Source organism: Hakea prostrata, chromosome 4 (genome assembly GCF_041222555.1).
Source record: "Hakea prostrata isolate BN-2017 chromosome 4, UWA_Hpros_2, whole genome shotgun sequence".
NCBI classification, from domain to species: domain Eukaryota; kingdom Viridiplantae; phylum Streptophyta; class Magnoliopsida; order Proteales; family Proteaceae; genus Hakea; species Hakea prostrata.
This window is the reverse complement of record NC_142603.1, coordinates 27862788-27887239: the sequence shown is the minus strand read 5'-3', so window position 1 is coordinate 27887239 and position 24452 is coordinate 27862788. Positions and strand designations below refer to the sequence as shown.

The 24452-nt window shown below is 41.9% G+C and overlaps 1 protein-coding gene and 1 pseudogene across 1 annotated transcript; one reads left to right on the top strand and one right to left on the bottom strand.

Moving 5' to 3' along the window:
* Positions 1-248: 248 nt before the first annotated feature.
* LOC149018637 (pathogenesis-related protein PR-1 pseudogene) lies at positions 249-1723 on the bottom strand (annotated as a pseudogene).
* Positions 1724-6524: 4801 nt separating this feature from the next.
* LOC149018636 (uncharacterized) lies at positions 6525-6968 on the top strand. Its single transcript, XM_089153930.1, has one exon. The coding sequence runs from the start codon at positions 6525-6527 to the stop codon at positions 6966-6968; it is 444 nt and encodes a 147-aa protein (XP_089010056.1).
* Positions 6969-24452: the final 17484 nt, after the last annotated feature.

The following is a 24452-nucleotide window of genomic DNA, read 5'->3' as shown; positions in this document are numbered from 1 at the left end:
CTTCTCTTTAGCCCATTATTGGCTTGGAATTTCCTGACTAATTTGTGTATGATGGATCGATTGATTTCCATACATTGGCTATACACTTGAGCCTTTTCATCAGTAGCACCTTCAAAGGATCAACAAGCAATAATAAGACCTTTCATGGAGAGATCTTGGGTTAGCCCCCATCCGGCAGCACTTATATTAGTAATATCCCCCCATAATATCAACTCGCCAGCTCCAAAAAAAAAAAAACAATAAGACCTTCCAACAATGTATAATGTTACGTTAAATTTAATTAGAATCAAAGTACCTCCATCACCATAAATGACTTCCTCATTTTAACAAAAACAACAACAACAGCAAAGAAGAAGAAGAAGAAGAAGAAGAACATGGGGTTTACTTTCAAACCAAAAACCTTATCCAATCTCGATTATTGCTTGTATCAATTATTGGGTGTGTTTGCTTCAACCAAAATCACATGTGTATGGCATTCAAGGGGAAGTCAAATAGATTGTTGCTGTAATGTAACACAACATGATGAAATACATAGTCAAATATGTCCTCTTATTCCATCAAATACTAATGTTGTATTAATGTGTGCTGGGATTTTTAATAAATGGGTGAATGCGGCTGGATGGAGCATGGGGATTGTGGTAGATGGACATATACAGTCTGTCAATTTTGGCATGATTAATACTGATGATGCTTTGGAAGCTGCACTAATTGGATTGCAAGAAGGATTCAAATCTGCGAAGAATTTGGGACTAGAAGTAAAACATGTTTGGAGTAATCAGTCAGTACTAAGAAAACTATCATCCAAACCCTTTTAGTTAACTTGGCCCTTTTCTGTAATTGAAAGTTTGATGCAGATAGCTACTAAAACTCTGGATATTTCTTTTGATAAATTTCCAACCCCACAGCTTCATAATAGGGTAACTAACCTAGTGGTAACTGCTATGGTAGGAAATACAGACTATAATGAGCTGTATCACTATATGTGTAATTGTCTTTAACTAAATATATGGTTTTCTTCTTATCAAAATAAAATAAAATAATATAATAAAAAAAAAAACATGGGTTTACTGTTACAATTAGGACTTGCAAGCCTGGCTTAATACGTATTTAATATGGCCGCTCGCCGATGTAATTACCTACCGGATCATAGTTACAAGTCATGAAAACATCTCCATCATCACAAACAACGCGAGCACAACCAATCCTCCGAGTAGTCTTCCACACAATTTGAGTGTAATGGCCGCACATTTGTCCAGCTTGGCAGGTATTAGTTGCATAATCATAGTATTTCTCTTCATCAGCCCAAGTAGTCACAGCATCAGTAGGAGTCCAGCTAGAGCCACTACCCCAATATATGTTCTCACCTAACTTGAAATCATCTTCTGGGAAAGAATGCTCTAATTTACAATCACCTTGCCTTTGCCCAGCCCACCATCTTGCATAATTCTCCAGTCGGGAATCCCATACCAATGGCAACTCCCATTTTAATGCCCTAACCTTGTTATGGGCAAACAAGAACTGTAGCGACTCACCTACACAACCCCAACACAATTGCTTAGACATTTGGTATATTGTCTCATTGTCCGGCACCTTCCGATGACCTGCCGCCGGCGTTGCAGCTGATGGGGTTACGAGGAGGGAGACGAGGGAGAGGAGGAAGAGGAGAAGATGATGGATTTTCATTTTTGTTTGGATTTTGTGAGCAGAAGGAGAAGAAACTTATTGGGTGATGAGCTGATGGGGTCACCGTGCATGGATCTCTTATATAGAAGCTCCTGGAAGGCAAAAGGACTAGAGCTACAATAAATGGTTAAAACCCCGTGAGCCATCAATTGCACACCCGTGAGTGTTTGGTGTCTGTTTGTAACCATGGCTGGGCCCTCCATGCTGGATTATTGTGGTTCTAGAATGTGATATATTGAATAATTATTGCATGGAAGAATTATTGTTGTCACTTGTATTGTACTTTAATTACTAATTCAATTCTTTTTTTTATAAAATTATTATATATTGCTCCATCCAATTCTAACCGTGGTGAGAGACTATTAAAATTAGATGTGTAATGTTCATTTTACTTTTCATTAAAATTAAGAAACAAAAAAAGACGATATTATCTTCAATTAGAAAAACCATGTGTTACGAATGAGATGCACACGTGTAGATCTACACGTACATAAGGTCGGCATATCCCCCGGACTTCTGCCCGGCTGATTAGTCGGGACATATCCTGGTTGAATAAGATTAATAAGGAATACCCCACTCATGCTAAGGCAAAAAAGGACATGACATAGATGGAAGTTCCTAATTAGGGATTCACCCTGTCACATCCACCTTGCTGGTACCCTATCCGACATACCTGAGTGTGTGATCCACAGCCCCGAAGATCCAGTATTCGAGGAAATCATTTTCTCACATTCACAATAACATAATCACAAACAAGACTAAATCAAATATTAAACTACATTATCAGAAAGATCAAGATAAGATACAGAGGATGACAATATAATCAGAGTGCGGAAAGAATGATACCAAAATAATAATCAAATAGAATAATCACATGTAAAGTGTGCGGAAAATCAATCCACATAATACAGCGGAAAGTAGATCGAAAGTCAAAAAGAAGATTACCACTGATTTCCAAAAGAAAACGAAAGAAATATGTAATCAAACTAAACTAAGGTCTCTTCTAATTTAAAAATACAACTTCTAAATGTATAAGTCTTAGAATCCAAATAGCGATTAACTAGCACATGAGTATGACTAATCTGACGCGATACGTCTTCACCCATGAGTTTTTCACTTTCGTAGTCACCATAGCCACCAACATGGGAGTAGTATACGTCATTGGCTTGTGCTTCGTAGTACTAGCCTTTATATCGTCAGTACTTGTAGGATAGTCTAACAAAGATATTTGCAAAAATTAGTGAGTTTAAAAGAACTCAGCAAGGCGAGTTATCCCATAGCAACTTAGTAAAACATGATATCACAACATAACATGATGCAAAATGATATGAAATAAACAATGCATGTATAAATCTAACTCTATGTATGCTAGTCTCTATTGGCAGACATGCTTTAAGTCATAGCACTATACTCCTCTGGGTAGGGTTCAAATCACTCTCCCTCAACCATCTGAGTATCTTGGATTTTCCGATTGGTAATAGGTCCCGCATCCCTCTCGGACATTCCACGGCTGGGGTTTAGCTCACCGCTCTCTCACACCACCGTTTGGTCTGAGTATTGGCGCATGTTAAGGTCAAGCCTAGCCAAATGCAAGTCTTCTACTTAGTGATATCAACTTAGAGTTAGATACTTCAATTCCTCCCCTCTCGGGGTCCTTTCTAGTATCCTTCACACTAGAGTTAGCGTATCCTATGGCTACAACCAACTCGGACTACGGACTCATCAACCCTATTGGTCATCCACAAATAGTAAATGGGAAGCTCTCATGTCCTCTCACGGGTTGGATACTGGTCTTGAGCGCCCATGAGCCCAAGTCTACTAATTGCGACCCTACCAATGAATGACCCCTCATAATGTGATCCATGTCCTCTCACGGGTTGGTTACCAGTCTTAAGCGCTCACAAGCCCACATTGATGCCATGGGTTACTCGGTCTCAATACCCTTCCGAATCGGGTCTAATATAACAGGGACATCCTAGCCAAACAACGCTAGATAAGCCCTAGGTATGACAACCAATAATCTAGGAAAGAGTCGAAGGGCACCATAAGAAATGTCCTATACCACTTCCACTGATGTCCAAGGACAGAAATGTCAAAAAGACATTCCCCAATCCTAAATCATACCTGATAAATCACATTCCCAATTCAATCATAACATATACCACTGATATTCCATCATACAGAAAGATACATAAAAACATGATCAAATGATAAGTAACATTACATGAATAAGTATCCATACATGATCCAAGTAATATGAGAATACATGAACGAGGTCCTACTGTACTTAAGGTACTTACAACAGTATCATCATGATAACAAACTATAAGAACAGTAGTGATTTCATGAAATTCCCAAATTAGAAACTAAAATCATGCAATTTAGGTTAATATGGAAACAACCATGCTTACCTTAATTAGCTTCGATAAATGTCTGAAGATCAAAGAGAATGGGTCCAAAGTTAGCAAATAAACCCTAAACAATCATAAATACATCATTAGGAAAAAACCCTAGAAGATTAGAAGTCATACGGATCAAATCAAACGAAGAAACAAGCTGCTGCCAGCCTTGGCAGCTTGCTTGGTCGATTGGTCCAATTGACCAACCAATCAACTAGGTGAACAGTACGCAGCAGAATTCAGAATTTTGATTTGAAACTCATCTTTCGAGATTCAAAACACTCTGGAAATTAAAAGTAACATTAGGAACAGTAATCTGTGACTAACTATCAGAGATTAAACACTAAACAATGATCAAAATCATGACTTTCTAATTTGATCAAAAACATGGTTTTCAATGAAACCAACCATGGATTCAAAGGAGAAAACAAGGATTCACTCTAGATGAATATCTATAGTAGATCATATATGAATCTAACATGAAAACATATCTGACATGCTAGAGAAATCAAATCAAAGGAATGATCATGGTTTTATGAAGAAATCATATGAATCGTGGCTAGAATCAAGTATGAAGATCATAGCATCATTGGAATGAATGTAGATTCATTCTCAACTTTGGAGATTGTAGAAGAGGTGTTTGCAAGGATGCAATACCTTCTTCATAATCATAGTATAGAGATTAGATCATGGCAATAGTAAATTCAATAGCAAGTTAAGAGCTAACCTTGATTGATGGCCAAGAGATGAAAACTTAAGAATTTGCAAGTAGATCTTCCACAACACCAATAGAGGCTTTGAGAGGGGTTCTCCACGTTCTCTGGGCGTTTTAGAAACAAAAGAGGCTAAGAACTCGAAGTTCTATTATATAGAGCACCAAAAGACCTAAACAGAGGATCTTCACAAATTTTGTCCCTGTTGATCAATTGGCTAGTCGACTACCCAGTCAACCAAGCATGATAGCAAGGCCAAAACAGGGACTTCAAGGCCCAAACCTCTTCCAAATCCAATGGGCTTCTCCCAAATCAACATATGACTTACCTAGCATAGAGGAATGCCTTCAAATCATATCAAACTAGGCTTTAGGTCCATCAACTAGACTCTTCTTTATCAACGTGAAGTTTCATTTCTAATCTGCCAAAGCTTCCAAGTATAGAACACCATTATCAACTTCCATGGGTTCTGGGTCAAACACATGTCTTCCACTAAGATGGCCCATAGTTGACTTCTTCCTTCACTTCGGGTCTTCAGACCTACAAACAACAGGGTTCCCAGGTCAAGGTTAGGGCTGGATTTCACACACCCCACAAACAGCCGCACAAGGAAGGTAACCCACACATTATATAATAAGGTTCCAATCCTTAGATAAACACACGAACAATTTCTAGATAATCTTAAAACAAACTTCGCTTGGAATCCTAATCTGATCCTCGACTAAGCCATCGGAGGTGGTTGCCCAGCATCCTAGCCGACCCGCGTCTAACTTCTTTTACAAGTATCATTATCTTCTTCTCGGGACCTTGTTCAAGAATCAATCCACTTTAGTCAAGACCAGGATTAGATCTGAGACGCAACAGTCTTTGGCATTGTTTGTGGGAAAGAAAAACAAGTCATGACAAGATGAACAAACAATGCTGGACAAACTACCTGACAAAATACTGCAACTGGGGAGCAAAACCCAGATGATCAAAACCTCCAGGATGATGAAGGCCAACATTCCACCCAGGAGGGTGATTGGGATGAAACTCGAGTTGTCCTAAACCCTTTCGGAGAAGGAACATTGGCAGAGCCCCAGGGGCCTACTACCACCGTAGATCTAGACAAGATTCAGAGAGGAATGCTAGAGTTACATGGAGTGTTGTGTGGGCTGGTGCACCAGGTAGGAATTCAACAGGGACCTCCACAACACCCATGCGAGGAGATTGTAGCAAGCTGCTCGAGCAACGAGGGGTACCCGGCCATCGAGCGCAAACTGGACTAACGATTGGCAAGAGGCACCACACGGGACCCAGATGGAAAAAAGCCCAAGGACGGTACAAGGTTCATCGCCTTGAATCAGCTCTCAAGACCTAGACAAACCCAAGATCTCCCCGAGAGAAGTCAACCGGGCGAAAATGACTAAGAAGGAGAAAGTCATCCACAAGGACACTCAAATGGATCTCGATCAAGAATATTGACCTACAGATCACGGTCAGTCTGAGCAAGCACCATGTTGTTCGGGAGGAATCAATCAGAACAGAGTCGGCTACAAAAGAGGGTAGTAGAGGTGGAGAGAAAATTAGAGGACCGGGATCATGGCAAGGATTTTGACGTGGTAGATCTAAAACCCTTCTTGGATGAAATAATGAACATGCCACTCCCAGTCAACTTCATCATGCCAACTTTCACCCCGTTCGAGGGAAGACTAACCCAAAGGAGCACATAAGCTACTTTAAGTCCGTAATGACCATCTTGGGCCGTGAAAACGAGCTACTCTGCTGCACCTTCCCGACATCTCTAAAGGGACCGGCGATAAAGTGGTTTAGCAACTTGAAGCCAAGCTCCATCAACAATTTTAGAGAATTGGCAATAAAGTCTATTGCCCAGTTTAGGAGTGCGATCGAGAGTAAAAAGGCATTTGGTAGCCTATTTTCCATAAGGCAAGGCAAGAATGAGTCCATTCAGGACTACTTGAGGTGTTTTAATGAAGTAGCCATCAAAACTGGAGAATTGAATGATCCAGTCGCGTATAGTGCCCTATGGAACGGCATCACGCACAAGAGGCTCTTGGAGGTCATATTCTTAGATAAACCAAAAACTTACAGAGCCCTGCTTCATAAGTGCCAAAAGCAAGCAAGCGTCTACGAGGTAATAGATGCTCGGGTAAAAGCTGATAAAGAGCAATAAATGGATGAGGAGAGAGACGGACAATCCAATGAACGGGATACTCAGGAAAAAGGAGCCAAAGAAAGGTGGAGAAGAGACTTGGGATTGAGCCAGGAATCCAACACCCCCTTCAATGCTAGGCCCTCAAAAATCCTCATGCAGATTAGGAAATAAGAAATCCCTGAAGTGGCTTGGGAAAGCTGCACTTCCGGCCAGAAGATCGAGACATGAGTAAGTATTGTCGTTGCTACAAAAATTACGGCCACAACATGGACAACTACCATAGACTCAAATCTGAAATTGAAAACTTAATACAAGAAGGAAAACTTGGTCAGTTAGTAAGAGGCTCAGGACAAAACCGAGACAAGTCACCCAACAACAGAAAGAGACCTCGATTGACTAGCCCTAGTGAAGCCGCAAAAAGGCTGGAAAAGGCGAATAAATGAGAGGAGACTCCTGTGTACGTCGTGTTGGGGGGACCAAAAGTTGAGTCGGTCAAGAAAGCAAAGAAAAAAGCCCCGTTTGTAGGAGCTGTGCACTTGTCGAGGAAGAGGAGGAACCAATCTTGTCTTGATTTAATCACTTTTACTGATGAAGACTTGGATAGGATAGCCACTCTTCATGATGACCCGATTGTCGTCAAGCTAAAACTAGCCAATTGGGAGGTTCATGGTCCTAGTAGACATCAGTTCCTTTGCTATCACACGAAGCTTTCAAAAGGTTGAAGCTGGAGGGCAAGATGATGACCCCTTGCGCAACCCCCCTGTATAGGTTCGTAGGGTCCTCAGCCATGGCAAAGGGAACAATCCAACTCGAATTGAGGATTGGGACATCACCCCATGACACACTCGTTCAGGCAAACTTCATGGTGGTCTGGGATTTATCAGCATACAATATGATACTTGGACAGCCAACACTCAATATGTTGGAAGCAATGGTCTCACCTAGACACATGAAGCTTAAGTTCCCGACAGAGGCAGGAGTAGGCAAATGCAAGTCCGACAAGTCCATGTCCCGACAGTGTTATGTCAACTACTTGAAAAAGAGGAGAAGGTCTGAAGGATCGAGAAGTGCATTCATTGTCAAAATTCGAGACGATTAGGACAAAGACAACATGCAGAGGTTGAGATGGTAGAAAAATTGGAAAGAATCCAATTACACCCAAACTACCAGAGCACAAGATAATGATCGGGTCTAAGCAGCCCGAACCCTTCAAACAAGAGCTAACTGAATTTTTGCGAGATAACTTAGACGTCTTTGCCTGGTTGGCAGGAGATATGCAGGGGATAGATAGGCAGGTAGCTGAACACAAATTGTGGATTCAGAAAGAAGCTATCCCGATCATCCAAAAAAGGTGAAACTTCTCATTGGAAAAACACGAAGCTATTAGAGTAGAGGTGGAGAAGCTAGAACAATCATTCTTCATTAAGTCGATCGAGTGCCCAACTTGGCTAGCGAACGTTGTAATGGTCAAAAAGGGGAATGGGAAATGGAGGATGTGTGTCAATTACACAAACCTCAACAAAGCTTGCCTGAAAGACTGCTATCCATTACCCCAGATAGATCTGCTCATCGACACAACTGTCCACCATGAAGTACTCAGTTTCATGGATGCCTACTCCGGGTATAACTAAATACTGATGAACTGGGACAATGAGAAGCACACTTCATTTATGACAGATCAAGAGAGATACTGCTACCGGGTAATGCCATTCGGGTTGAAAAACATAAGGGCAACCTACTAGAGGGCTATAAACAAGATTTTCAAAGACCAGATCAGGAGAAACATGGAGGTATATGTACATGACATGCTCATGAAAAGCTTGATTCCAGCAAAACACTCAGCAGACTTGGAAGAAGCATTTGATGTGTTATGAACCTATTGAATGTGCTAAACCTGAATAAATGCGCGTTCAGGGTGTCATCTAGGAAGTTTCTCGGCTTTATGGTATCTCACAGGGGGACTGAAGCAAACCCCCCAAAAAATCAAAGCTTTGATAGATATGCAGCCTCCGAGAACAAATAAAAGATATTTAGTGCCTCACTGAGAGAGTTGCTGCCCTTAACCAATTCTTCTCCCGAGCTGGGGAAAAATGCAATTTGTTTTTTAAAGGATTGAAGGCCACACCGGGCCAAGGAGAGAGCATGTGGACTGAAGGCTTTCAACGAACTATAGAGGTCTCTTTGGACAACCCCAGTAGTGGCTCATCCCTCACCCGACAAAAACCTCACCGTTTACCTGGCCATTTTCCTGGTTGCGGTAAGTGCAGTCTAGGTCAAGGGGGACGTAACACAATATCCTATCTATTATGTGAGTCACGTACTCATTGATGCAGAAATGAGGTACCTGGACATCGACAAACAAGCTTTGGCCTTACTAGTGGCCTCATAGAAGCTAAGACGCTATTTCCAGCGCATCCGATCATTATGCTAACCAACCTCCAACTCAAGAAAATCTTACATAGGCCAGACGTTGCCAGGAGGATGGTTGGGTGGGCAGTCGAGTTGAGTGAATACCAAATTGAATTCAAGCCACAAACAACCATAAAAGCTCAAGTACTGACTGATTTCATTGTAGAGAACAGTTTCCCTCAAACAAACGAAGACGAAGGTCTTGAGGAACTTTGGTTATTACACGTAGATGGTTCGAGCAACCACTCGGGATCTGGAGTAGGTCTAACTGTCACATCACCAAGCCGGTACCCTACCAGGCATACCCGGGTATGTGATCCACAGTCTCGAAGATCAAGTATCGAGCAACCATGCCTCCCACATACGCGATAATACAATTGTGAACAATAATAATCAAGGTAAAAGCATATAATAAAAGAAATCATGAATAAGATAAGAGCAGATAATCAGAGTGCGGAATAAAGATGATACCAAAAGTATAAATATAATCTCAAAAGAGAGAGAGGGAGAGAGAGAGAGAGAGAGAGAGAGAGAGAGAGAGAGAGAGAGAGAGAGAGAGAGAGAGAGCGATCAGAAGTCACTCCCTCAGTGGCAGTGGAAAGTAGTCAAATCAAGTTAAGTTACACATCCGAAAATGTAAAGAGTATATCAGTGAATATTTACAGATCCAAGTTCCAAAAGAACAGCATAAAGCCTAAGCTAGGGTCTCCTTGGTCTTATACAACGTGTCTCCATAAGTGTACACGAAGGAAACTAAGCAAGGCCTCTCCCACACCAAAATCGGGCTAATCTTGGTACGGAGGGTAATCACCCTTGGCACCTTCACCGTAGCTTTCATAATGGCCAAGACTTTTAGTGTAGTATGGGGGATCTTGGTTTGTTTCAAAGTATGAGCCATCGGCTTCTTCATTACCTACAGAGAAGTCTAACAAAACAACTGCACAGAAAGGAGTGAGTTTAAAAGAACTCAGCAAGGCAGTTAATCCATAATACATAAACCATATGATACAAGTCATAACATGATGCAAGATGATATGAGGCACATGATGCAAATATGATACTAACTCTACACATGCTAGTCTCTATGGTAGACATGCTTTAAGTCATAGCACCATACTCCTTTAGGTGGGTCTCAATCACTCAAGCCGGGTAAATGGGTCCTGAAACCTTCTGGAAAATCCATGGTTGGGGTTTAAGTCACCGCTCTCTCACATCACCATTGGTCTAAGTAGTGGCGCATGTCAAGGTGAAACCTAGTCCAATGCAAGTCTTCTACTTAGTCATATCATGTCAGATCCAGATACGTCCATTCCTCGCCCCCGGCGATCCTTTCCGGTATTCTTCACACTAGAGTCAGCATAGTCCTGGACTACGAACTCACCAACCCTATTGGTCATCCACAAATAGTAAACGGGAAGCTCTCACGTCCTCTCACGGGTTGGTTACCGGTCTTGAGCGCCCGTGAGCCCAAGTCTAGCTATTTGCAACCCAACTAATAAATGGCCCCTTTCGGGTATCCGTAGTATGATTTATGTCCTCTAACTGAGTGGTTACCGGTCTTGGGTGCCCATCAAACCATACTACTACCACGGGTCGTTCGGTCTCAATGCCCTTCTGATTCGGGTTTGATACAACGGGGATGTCCTAGCCAACACATCTAGACAAATCCTATGTATGTCATCCAATAATCCGGGAAAGCGTCGATGGGCATCTTCGGAGAACATCTCATACTATTCCCTTTGATGTCCAAGGAAAGAAATGTCAAAAGGACATTCCCCAATCCCAAATCATACTTATCCAATCACATTCTCAGTTCATCATATCATACATACATGATATACCATCATATTGAAAGATACGTCATAACATCACATGATTAAGCATACAAGTAAATGAAAATAATGATATAGACATGATGGATAAAGTAATTAAACATGGTGCTACTGTTATAAGGTAACTACAGTAGTCATATGATGTCTAAGTACAACCAATAAGCTGAGCCTACTAAGTTGCCAACATCAGTGTAACAATCACATAGTCTATGTCATATGGGTACAACAATCCTTACCTTAAGCCGTGATGATGATAATCCAATAATCTCAAAAGGATGATCCAAAGATGGTATTAAGACCCTAGACAAACATAAATGAAAGATTAGAAAAGAAATCGGAAAAATCGGAGGTCGAACGGATCAAATCGGCAAAGCACACAATTCATCAGTTGATTGGCAAACTGGCTTGGTTGACTGACTCAGTCGACCAAGTGAATAGTGCCCGAAGCCAAATAGTTATTTTTGGCTCAAAATCGATCTTCCGGGGCTCGGATCGATCCGAAACTTGGAGGGATTCATTGTAACAGTATAAGAACACTACATAACAAGAATTAGCCTAATCCAATGGCCCAATTGAAAACCCCCAAATTGAAACCCTATGTTCTAAAGACAAGAATCATAGCATGACTTGAAATCAAATGAAATTGCATTGAAATTGAATGAATTAGCTAGGGGAACTGATGGGCAATGGATTAGAATCATATGCTAGCATAGAACATAGACATTGCACAGTAAAAATCTCAGTTTAGAATAAGAACACATTAAGTTAAGAAGAAAATTAAAGTAATGCATATGCAAGGATTGAAATGAGAGCATAGCATCAATGGAAATAGAATGAGATCAATGATTAGCTAAGAGTGAACACTTGGAGTGATGGTTGCAAGGTTGCAACATCAGCTCCAAGGTTGTAACAGCAAGCAAAGAAAAAGAAAAGAGTAGAATAGAGAGTGAGAGTGATGAATCATACCTTGAATGTGCAAATTGAGACAAGAGACAATGATTGCAATGTTTGGGGGCAAGAATCCTTCACAAACACCAAGAGGGTGCCTTGGGAAGCTCCACTCTCGTTCTCAGTGGCCTAAATGAGTATAATAGGGTTCAGAACATGAGAAACACTTTAATATAGAGAGGAATATCCAAAAAACATATTTTTCTCGGATTTGTACAACCATTGGTCGACTAGCTTGGTCGATTGGCCCAATCGACCAATCAGTTAACCAAGCATGTACAACAAGCTTGAATCAGGGATTTGGAAGGCTATACGGGTCCGAATTGAGTTGGGTTTTCTCCTACAAGTCAATAAACAAGTCTAGAGTAGAGAAATACCTTTGAAACAAGACTAGAAGTGCATCAAGCACTTCAACTAAGCTTCCCCTCTTCTAGGTGTAGTTTCTCACTGAACATTGACAGTGTATCCAAGTATGGGGCTTCGCTGTCAATATCCATGGGCTCGGAATCATACACCGAGTCTTCAACTTTGAGGGCCCACAAGTCTCTTCTTCCACCACTTCGGGTCTTTGGACCTACAAACATCATGGATCCGGGTCAGGGTCAGGGTTAGGATAGGGCTGGGTTTCACACTAACTCTAAAGAGCCTGGATGGTTTCAAGTCAGATATGCTCTAAGGTTTAGCTTTAAAGCTTCCAATAATGAAGCCGAATACAAGGCAGTTCTAGCAGGCGTTCGAGTTGTCTAGGCCTTAAGGCTACGTTTGTTTGCAAAGGTGGGGTGGAAAAAAAAAACATGTGGGCCCCATGTGCAGTGGTATGAAGCAGAAGAAGAGGAAAGGAAAGGGTTTTGTGGAAAAGTGATAATGGTGGGTCCCATTTTTTACTTTTCCAAACTTTTCCACAAAATCCCACCAAATTTGTGGGGTTTTGAAAAGCCTTGGGGTGGGAAAGTTGGGTTGCCATGTCACCAATCAAGTTTCCTTGATTCAAGGAAACTTGTCTCTCACTTTCCCACCCCAAGCAACCAAACAATAATACACTTTTAGGAAAAGTAGAAAAAGTTTGCTTTTTTCAAGAATTTTCCCACCCCACCTTTATTATAGCAAACAAACACAGCCTAAGAGTTTGGGACTTGAAAGTGAAAAGTGACTCTCAGCTTGTTGTGAATAAAGTCCAAGTGGAATATGATGTCAAGGAGAGCCAGATGGCTAAATACCTTGTGAAAGTGGAGCAGTGCAAAGTGGAGTTCGATTAGGTGATGTTCAAACAAATCCCTTGGAAAGAAAATGAAGAAGCCAATGAGTTGTCCCAATTATCTTCAACCAAATTCAAAACCCTTGACTTGGTTGTATACATAGAAGAACTTGTCTACTCGAGCATATATGAATCAGAAACCATGGAGGTCGGGAAAAAACCTAGTTGGATGGACCCGATCATGTCCTACCTAAGAAACTGTCAGCTTTTGACTAACCAAAAAGAAGCCAGAAAAATAAAAAACCAAGCAATAAGGTTCACCATCTTGGACGACTGACTATATAAACGATCATTCTCTGAACCTCTCTTAAAATGCATTGGTCTGTCCTGAGCCAAGTATGCCCTTGTTAGAAGTTCATGAAGGGATATGCGGTGCCCACATGGATATTAAGCCTTGGCACAAAAAATCCTAAGGACGGGGCTATATTGGCCAACCATGTTGCAAGATGCCCTTGAGTACGTCCACAAGTGCAAACAATGTCAAAAGCACGCCACCGTCCCGTGAGGTCCAGCCGTACTATTGTCCCTGATTTTGTACCCAACCCTTTTGCTAAATGGGGGATGGACGTAGATGGGAAGTTACCTAAAGCCACAAGAGGTCTGGAATACCTTGTCATAGCCATCGACTATTTCACAAAATGGTTAGAGGTAGAACCCATTACTTTCATTACAGAAAAATAGATGGAATATTTTTTTGAAGAAAAGGTCATCTACCGGTTCGGGATACCACGAGTCTTGGTGACTGACAATGGAAAACAGTTCAAAGGTTTAGGGTGCAGGACATTTCAAAAAAGGTACCATATTGAGCACAGATACTCATCAGTAGCATACCTACAAAGTAACAAACAATTCAAAGTCACGAACCTAATGTTACTAGACAAGATAAAAAAGAGGCTGGAAGATAGTCGAGCCATGTGGGTAGAGGAGCTCCTGAGCGTCCTATGGTCATACCAGACTACTACCCAAACACCAACAGGTCAAACACCATTCCGCCTAGCCTATGAAACAGAGGCCCTCACCCTGATTGAGGTCTTGGCCGGGTCAATGAGATATCAAACCTATGTATAGAAGGAAAATGAACAAGGACTTAGGATCAATCTCAATTTCCTAGAGGAAGTTTGCAATATGGCCAACTACAGGAATCAGAGATACTAGAGAGAGTAGCTAAGTACTATAACTCCTGAGTGAAAAATTGGAGGTATAGGTCAAGAGACTTAGTGCTACGAAGGACCGAGGCATCAAATCCAATGAATCAAGGAAAATTGAGCCCGACCTGGGAAGGGCCCTACATTTTGGACAAGGAAACAAAGTCAGGAGCATATTGCCTAAAATAGCTCGGGACAGGAAAACAAATTGATTGATTATGGAACTCCACCAATTTAGGAAATTCTACCGATAATTTTACGGATCTTATGCTCAATAATAAAAACTCCTATTGGCCCTACCACCACACGAGAAGGAGCCCGGTCATATTTTGCACCTCACTTTAAGACTGTGTACTTCTACGTACAACCACCTCGGAATCAGCCCGGTCCTATTTTTTGCACCTCACTTGAGGACTGTGTACTTCTACTTACAACCACTTGGGAATCAACTTGGTCATATTTTTTGCACCTCACTTAAGGACCAAGCATACTATACTGAGGATACTCCCGAATATCATCCCGAGCATGGAAAATACCTTGCAAACAATAGTTCAAGATGGCAACTGCACCCAAAGCTACCTTCATTCCTTCTATTGCTTCCATGTCATATATGGTCTAGATGATTGGGACACTCTTATAATCATTTATAACATTGGATGATGTCTCAAATATGTTGGGTCATATGTGGTTTGGTGATATGACCGGTACATCCGCAAAATCATTATAACATGGGGTGACATCTCAAATATGTTGGGTCATATGTGCTTCGGTGATATGACCAATACATCCTCATAATCATTTATAACATCGGGTTATGTCTCAAATATATTTATGTGGTTCAGTAAGTTTACCGGGACATCCTCAATACAGAAGGGAAATACCCGGGACCATGTGTCACATAAAGTGATGTCTCAAGTATGTTGGGCCCTATATTAAGTCACACCTAGGAGGAGACCCACAATCAAAACATTCCCAATCAAGTACAAGCACAATTAAAGAAACAAAAAAAAAAAAAAAAAAATTGATATAAAGGGGGTTGGGATCACCGAGATCACAAAAGATCGGGACACAGAAAGTAAGTCGCGAATAAGATAAAAAAGAGCAGAAAAATACAAGTATATATATATATATAAAAGAGATTCAAAGTTGACTTGGGCTAGCAACTGGATTGGCAACAGGATCAGCATAGACAAAAAGAGGGACTTCTTCACTGGAGGGGGGGGGGCATCTTCGGGAGTAGCAACTTCGGGAACCTCCTAGTCTTCAATTTGGAGTTTGAAAGTAGGGTCTTGTTGGGGAGAGGGAGAATCAATGAAATCCTTGGGGTCAGGGTCTTCCACTTGTGGCAACCCAGGGATCCCTTCGGGATGAGGCATCTGAAGCTCATCAAACACCACCGGGTCAAGAAATGAATGCAATTTCTCCATATCTGGGAAGGCGGTCTATTGTAGGGTGAGCTTGAACGCCTAGTCCCTCCCCTTTCTGAAAGCGGCAATGGAGAGGGCTAGCTGCAAGTTAGCAAATTGTGGAGTCTTGGAATACTCCTCCAACACCCTCCTCCTAGCATCCTCAGGCACCTCCCCAAGAAAAGAAGAAGCAACTTTCAAATGCTCAACTATTTCTTTTAGATCTTTATTCTCCCCCTCCAGCTGGTTGAGAATAGTGTTAGCCTTATCCAAATCCGAGGAAGCTTTTTCGAGTTTCTTCCTGAGTGACTTGGACATCCCCTTGTATTTGTCTCGGTTCTCCCTCAGCTTGGAGTTCTCCACCTTCAAAGTCTCAACATCCTTTTTCAATGCCCCGAGCTCCAACTTAGCCTTGTGGGAGCTATGGTTCGCTTATTTGTACAAATCTTGTGAAAGTTTCAACTTCCCAGCCCGATGGATCACCCAATCAGGAACCTCCGCAAAATAGTGAGCTGCCCCAGCCAAGAACCTGAAGAAAAGAAATCATAAGGATCAAAGAGTTTTAGAAAGAACCCAACCAACACAAACTTTCTTGCTCCTACCTACAAGCATTCGGGAGAATCTCCTCATCACGAGAATCTTTCAAATACTCTCGATCAAATAGAAGAGTTGCATTCTCGCAAACACTGAATCTCAAGCCGTCAGATCTCAATGAGGGACAAAGATCCCTGACGGCCTGGACAATGTCGAGGCAATAAGCCCTTTGGCTCGCTTTTCTGGCGGGGCTTGAACAACGTCCAAAGAAGACACGACGACCCTCTTTGGAGGCCTCTGAGGCCACCCATTTCTTCAGACTCTTGGTTGGGGGAGGAGGTTTGTTGACGAAGTGGCAGCAGCTGCAGTGGTTGGTTTCTGCTTCTAGGGAGGCTTCCTAGCTCAGGCATGTGGTACAGCCCCACTAGCAATAGCCGTCAGGGCATCCAACGAGACTCCTTTAGGCACTGCAAAAACAAAGACAATTGGGTCAGACACATATATCAAAGCAAAGAAAAGACAAAGTGCACACTAAGCGAGGAGCTCACTTGGGGCGAAACCCCACAGTTGCAAAACAGGAGTATATTCCATGGTGTAACCGAGTACAACATAGGAATCTCCCTCAACTAGGTTTTATCCCGAATGATCTCCATCTCCTCTGGAAGTTAAGTCAAATTGGGTGTTCAACCCGTCAAGCTCCTCCCTTGTCTTCTCTTGGAAGTCACAAACAAATGGGACAGGAGAAGTAGATCGACAAAACAAGAAAAACTCCCTCCACTTCTCTGTGGAGGATGGGAGGGTGTCATGCCCAACGAAGTTAACCTGGCACTCGAGCGTCCAGGAGGGCCTTTTGGCCAAGTAGTACTAACCCTGCTGTGTGTGCGGACGAAGCATAAAGAAATAATGGAAAAGACAAAAGGTCAGGATGACACCCAGATTACTACAAAACCCTATGAAACCTATAACATTATGCCAATTGTTCAGGCTAAGGTTGGCTGGGAAGATGCCAAAATGATCAAGGACTTCAGAAAAAAGAGGATTGAGAGGGCGTTGTAGCCCCCCAATAAAAGCATCAAAGTAAACAGAAAAACATCCCTCGGGTGGGCAATTAGCCCGATAATCTTTAGTAGGGAGAAAGATCTCATATCCCTCAAATGTTAAAATAGGTAAGAAATCGAATCAAATTCGTGGGAGTGAGGGTGCACGGATAGAAGTAGGGACCCGAAGCACTCTGGACATAGTCAACATGCTCATTTTGAGCCCGGGCCAAGGCAGCAACACTTAGCCTTTTTCTATCAGGTTTAGGAGGATAAGGGCTGCAAGATCCGCTTAGGGTTGAAACGGTGGATGAGGAACTACAGTTTTGGTTCAGGAAACAGAAGGAACGGCCCTAGAAGAAGGGGTAGGTCAGGAAGTGGAAGGGAGTGCCGACTCTTCCTCAGGATTGAAAGCAGCCTGACGAACCACATCAGGGTCCTTGATCGAGACAGACAAGGGACCCGCTTGATCACACCAATCCAAGTACTTCATCGAGTTCTTCCAGATCATCATCGACAAGACTGTAGATGGGAGACCGATCGGACAAATTCTCAGAGGATTGCTCTTGCAAATCCTTAAGGAGATCCTCCACGAGGTAGACAACTCTCGTTTGGTTGTTGTCACCCTTGCTTGCATAGCCCTCCCAAGCGGGACGGGTTTTCTTTCTTGGGTACTTAGGTAGGTCGAACTTAAACCTACGGTTGGGATATAAACCACAATTCTTAACCATGTTGAAAGCGAATTTACTGACCAGGAAAAGCATGGAAGCAAGTAAGAGCAAAGGGAGACCAAGATCTTAGTCGAGAACAACAAAAGTGATGTACAAAATGCTTACTACTGAGAAATATGGGGGTATTTATACCTCCGGAAGAAGTGGAAACAATCTTAATCGAACAGCTAGGAAGTGATACGATCAACGGATAGGATTGTGATACGATTGAGTTACTCAGAGGGGTCATTATGACTAACTGTCCTATCAGATGATGTGTAACCACACGACTAGGGCTAGCACCGGGGAAACTCAATGGACACATATCCATTAAGCAGCTCAGGAAGAATAGGCAATCAAGGGAACATCATATTGATCACTGTACAACAAGTATTATCCCACCCGACGGTAACCACCATCACATTGGTTAGGGGGCTAGTGTTACGAATGAGATGCACACGTGTGGATGTACACACGTACATAAGGTTGGCATATCCCTCGGACTTCTGCTCGAATGATTAGTCTAGACATGTCCCGGCTGAATAAGACCAATAAGGAATACCCCACTCATGCTAAGGCAAAAAATTACATGATATAGATGGAAGTTCCTAATCGGGGATTCACCCTACAAACAGTTGCACAAGCAGGTATGCGGGACTCAGTCAACTCCAAGAAAGGTAACCCGCACATTATATAATAAGGTTCCGGTCCTTAGGTAAAATCAAAAACATTTTCTGGATAATCTCTAAGTAGACGTTGCTAGGAATCCTAATCTGATTCCTGACTGACTTGGCCATTGGAGGCAGTTGCCTGACATCCTAGCTGGCCCAAATCTAGCTTCTTTTGTAGGTTTCATCATCTTCTTCTTGGGACCTTGTTCGGGAATCAATTCATTTTAGTCGGGACCAAGATCAAATCTAAGACGCAACAATATGGAAAATTAATTTTTGTATTTATACTCTTGTCATTTTGGATTTCAAAGAGTCAAACATGATGAGATGAACAAATAATAATAATCCTTGCACAGATGCCACATCATCAATTAAATAACGAACTAGAGTATTAGTAATTTTAGGTGAAGTATAAAATTAGATTAATAATTTTAAGAGCAAATTGCACCGACACCCCAAAATTGGGCCTTAAAGCACTGACACCCCAATTTATGTTTAAAAAACACAAAGACCCAAAATTAAATTTTTATTGGATATATTTGTCCAATTTTATCATTGAAAACAATTAAATCAATGTTTATTTTGTTTCAATTCCAAAAATATCCCTATAAAACAATATTTTGACTGTTTTCAGTGGTAAATTGGATAAATATATCCAATGAAAATCTAATTTTGAGGTCTTTGTGTTTTTAAACATAATGTGGGGTGTCAGTGCTTTAAGGCCTCCATTTTGGGGTGCCAGTGCAATTTGCTCTAATTTTAAATAGCATATGAGATAATTTACAATATTAGGACAACACCAATAATCCCTAAAGATCTACCTTAATTAAAAAAATAAAATAAATAAATAAATAAATCCAAGTATTCCAAATGTATAGACGAGTAGTTGCTGCCTTGCACGTGGATTAATAACATGGAGACACGTGGGTCTTGATTATGTTAGCATGGGAGGTAGGGTTATGCAACCCTGGAATTGACGGTTCGTCTTGCCAAAAAGAAAGTTCGTCTTCTTGCATCGGTTTCCTTTCAATCTTGGTTTTATACTAGTTTCCAATGTGGTTTTGGTCTAATGCCGGTCCACCAAATCATTAGTTTGGTTTGATTTGATCTGAGTAGATAGATTCCTTTGGTTGGATCGGTCCTAACTTTGGTTTGATTTAATTTCAATGAGATTTCTGTTGTAATGGGTGTTATGTACGTCCTTGGACTTTGGAGTCATTGTTGTCTATGTAAAGGTGAAAATACTGAAGAACATGTTGTAAATAAAACATAAAACAGAAATGTAAATGAAGGGTCTGGAATGGGTTAAATTTGGGGGCTCATATGAACCAAACTGAACCGCTTGTTCTGGTGGATCAACAACTGTATTTCTTAGATTCTCAATTTAGAACCAGAGACTTAATTTAGGGGTTTGAGGTGACTTCTTTCATTGCTGCTAAACCTAATGGTGTTAGTTTCATTGCCATGAACGACACCCTAGTTGACCAATGAGTTGGTTGAACCACAGCTGGTTGTGATTGGTTCAGCATTTTCAACCTGGGCTAGACGGGTCAAACAATTTGGTTCATCTTCCTCTACCCTTACTCTAGGCCTTTTCAGTCTTTTTGCTTAGACAAGGAGAGCCCCTTTATTCATGTGGGCTGCGGCAAGCTTTGTCAAAAATTACAAAAATTGGACCACCACCATCACATGTTACGATTTGACCCTTGGATCCCTATCCTCAAATCATGCCAATTTTATAACAGAAGAATACACAAGACCCAGCAAGGCTGCCATGTGGTTTAGAGTCGGTCTCCCATCATATCGAAGACAAGAGGTGCCGGTACTAGAATTGGATTCTCCATCCACAAGGGTAAGCGACTATGTTTCACTCGCCACATTTTTACGAGACGTCTATCTTTAATTCATTTTGTTAGTGCTTAGAAGTGGTCTCCCTCTTAAATGTGTTGTTGAGCAGTATAAAAGAAGCACAGTCATCTAGTCTTACGGATTGAAAATTTGGACTCTAGGGACTAAGGATCTCAGCTTGTAGATGACGATTATCAACTCCCAGGGGCGGACCTACTAAGGGGCCGGGGGCCATGGCCTCACTCCCCCCGATTTTCTCAAAATTTTGATTAATTCCCTTAAATTTTGAATTTTTTTATATTAATCTTCTTCATTTTTTCACTTTTTTTCCCTTCACATGTGAAATGTCACTATTTGTCCCCCCCCAAATATTGAGAACAACTTTAAATGTAAAATAATGGGTATAAAAGTCATCTCTAGTTAAAAACTAAGTCTTCAATTCCTATTTATTCTCCCCACTTCTCTCTCACATATTTTCTTCCTATTTATTCTCATCTCTTTCTATAAACGTGTATTAAAAGAAATTTTTGAAAAAAAAATCTTATTATATATTCAAAATGTCATTTATAATTAGAAACTAACTCCTCAATTCCTATAGTCTCTCCTATCTCCTCTCTCCTCTTTTTTTCCTATTTATTCTCTTATGTTTCTTTCTTCCTATTTATTATTCCCTTGTTTTTTTTATATATATTTTTTATTTGATTTTATATTCTTTGTTTCTTTATTTTATCTACAATTTTTGCTATTTGATTTTATATTATAAATAAAATGTCTATAGTTAGTAAGTTAACTAAGTACCATTGGTTGCATTTCTTACCTTAAAATTTTTTTTTGGTTTGCATCTGACATTTTAGGGTTGAAGCCATGTGTATTTTGTTTTTTTTTTTTTTTTTTTTTTTTTGTTTTTTTGATATGGAGAGTTTATGATCAGACCGGGTTCATACCTGGTCCGACCCCCGACCCCGGTCGAGATGGAGAAAACCGAATCGCTCCTGAGCGAACCGGATCCAGAAGATGGCTTGCTGAAGAAGAAAGATTATTCTGCTGCAAGCGTGCCCTAATCTTACTTATGGATTAGGGTAATCACCCTGATGACATCAGACTCAAACTGACGGCTGCGGATAATCATCATCAAAGGGATAACTATCGCATAACCTAACGGTTATCTCAGGAGTCCTCTACTAGCCCAAACTAGTAGAAGTCTATCGCTCAACGGATCTTATTGATAAGATCCAACGACTACCTGAAGAAGGCTCGAGTGCATCCAACGAAGGAGATTCGAAGGTACACTCTATATAAACCTCACTACCATACAAGGTGAGGGACGGATCAATCGATCAAGGAGAATACTATCTGAGACTCAGGTTCAGATACATACTGATAGACCTCAACTATCGCGTCCCGCTATCTAGATCACCTTTCCCGTTTCTTCATTCATTAGCTCGTGCTTCTAGCAGAGCCGTTTGTGATTTAAGTTCATCAACCGACTTAGCCTTCGGAGGTGGACTCCCGACCCCAGCCGGTCGGGCCACATCTGACGCTTTTGTTTTGCAGGACACTACGTGGAGATCCAAGGGCTGAGCAGATTTTGGACGCATCATTTGGCGCCATCTGTGGGAAAGACTTGAAAAAGCCATGGTGACTAGATCAGCAGCCGCTGCACAACGCAATTCCGGTGTTTAGATACCTGGGGTGAATAATCCAGATATTCCCCAGGAAAGCCAAAATCCTATCGAAGTGGATAAAGGCCAGGGAGGACGTAATCTTCCTCCCCGATACAATCCAAGATCAATTGGATCAGGTAAAGATTCAACTCTTAGAGGTGAGCCAAGCACTCCGCTTGCTCACCCAGACGAGTGGTTTTACCACAAGAACCTGATCAACACGACTCAGGGAGACGTGCATTGCCACGTGACCAAAGAATGGCTGAAGACCGGAATGTCGATCAGAATTTTCGTGAAGGAGACCGAGGACTTCGGAGGATTGATACCGAGGACTTCGGAGGATTGATGATCAACTAAGGCGAGGCGATCGGTTCGATAGACCGCAAGAGAGTACAACCGATTCAAATACAAGGTTGGATTCTCGGGGTAAGAACTCACTCACCCACCGTCGAAGAACCGTTCGTGATGATCGAGCAGTTCGTGACGAGAGAAACGCTCGTGAAGGACGGGCTGTTCGTGATGATCGAGTAGCACGTGATGATCGTGTTAATCGAGGTCGTGATCGTATTGCTGAAGATCACCCGACCCAGATTGGTCAAGAATTGGCCAACATCAATGAGAAGTTAGGGCAATTGGCTAAGGGAAGAATAACTGAGGATATTTACTCGGTCATTCGGAAGATCCTTTTGCTGAGCCAATCGCGGGATATCGGTTTCCCCATAACTTCCGTTTGCCTACCTTCTCAACATTCGATGGCTCCGGAGATCCAACAGCTCACATTGGCTATTACCAACGGACCATGGCAGCTTCGGGTAATTCGATGAAATTTTATGCGGGGTTTTCGGATCATCTCTAACTCGGAGCGGCACAAAAGTGGTTTTCTAACCTCCCCTCGGGAAGGATCGTAGAACTTTAATGAATTGGCACGCCAATTCATAGGGCGATTCCAGAGTGGGATACAGGTCAAGAAAACGGAAGAAACCTTGTTTATCGTCAAACAGGGAAAGAACGAATCGATCGGAGAGTTTCGCAAAAGATTCAACAAAGTGACAATGGAGATAGAAAACTTGGATGAACAGTAGCCGTAACCGCTCTATTCACAGGACTCACAAATCGGAAACTCCTGGAGTTATTACTACATGATATACCCACGACTTATGCTGAGTTGGTACAGAGATGCCGAAGCTGAGGCTGAAGTCATGGAGATTTTAGATGAGCGCCAAGGAGATAATAAAGTCTCCAAGAAGGAACAAAAGGCTCCCCGAGCGAAGCAGAAGCCAAAGAAGAATGTTCGTGATCGGGTTGGAAGATCCCAACCTTGGCGCCAAAGATCCCCCGCAGAAGTGAGTACACTCCATTGAATGCTCCTCGGGCCGATATTCTGAATATCCTCAAAAGAAAAAATATTTTGAAGTGGCCGCCTAAAATTCTTTTGAAACCCGGAGAGCAGCAGGATCGGGAAAAGTATTGCCGATTCCACAAGGACTATGGTCATTACACTAATGACTGTCGTCATCTGAAGGCAGATATTGAGAGACCGATATCTCGGGGACATCTGTCCGCTTTGTTAGCGAAGAAGGGAGGAGCCACGAGGGCCACGTGCAGCTGCCCCTAAAAGGAATCGTTTGGTCAGTTCAGAACGATCAAGGGAGGCCCCGAAGTCCAAAAAAGGCAAGGAGGTGATTGAAGCTGCTACTCGGTCACCAATCCTTACCATCTTCGGGGGTCTAGAGCCTGAATCATTCCGGAGTTTAAAAACCAAATCCAAATTTGTTGGAGCCGGAGAGGCGCAGAAGCGGAAGAAGCTGAATAGTGAAGATTCTATCACCTTTAGCGAAGAAGACGAGAGAGATGTTTGTTTACCTCATGATGATGCTATAGTCATCAAGGTAGAGATTGCACGGCGGGAAGTGCATAGAGTATTGATTGATACAGGGTCTGCAGCTGACCTAATTTCTTACGAAGTGTATCAAAAATTGAAGGTGGATCAAGATTTGAGGAAACCTTCATCAACACACCTATATGGCTTTGCAGAGTCATCTG

Bases quoted from the DNA above. Each gene is read 5' to 3' on its own strand.
- LOC149018636 (XM_089153930.1), top strand. From the start codon at position 6,525: ATGACCATCTTGGGCCGTGAAAACGAGCTACTCTGCTGCACCTTCCCG.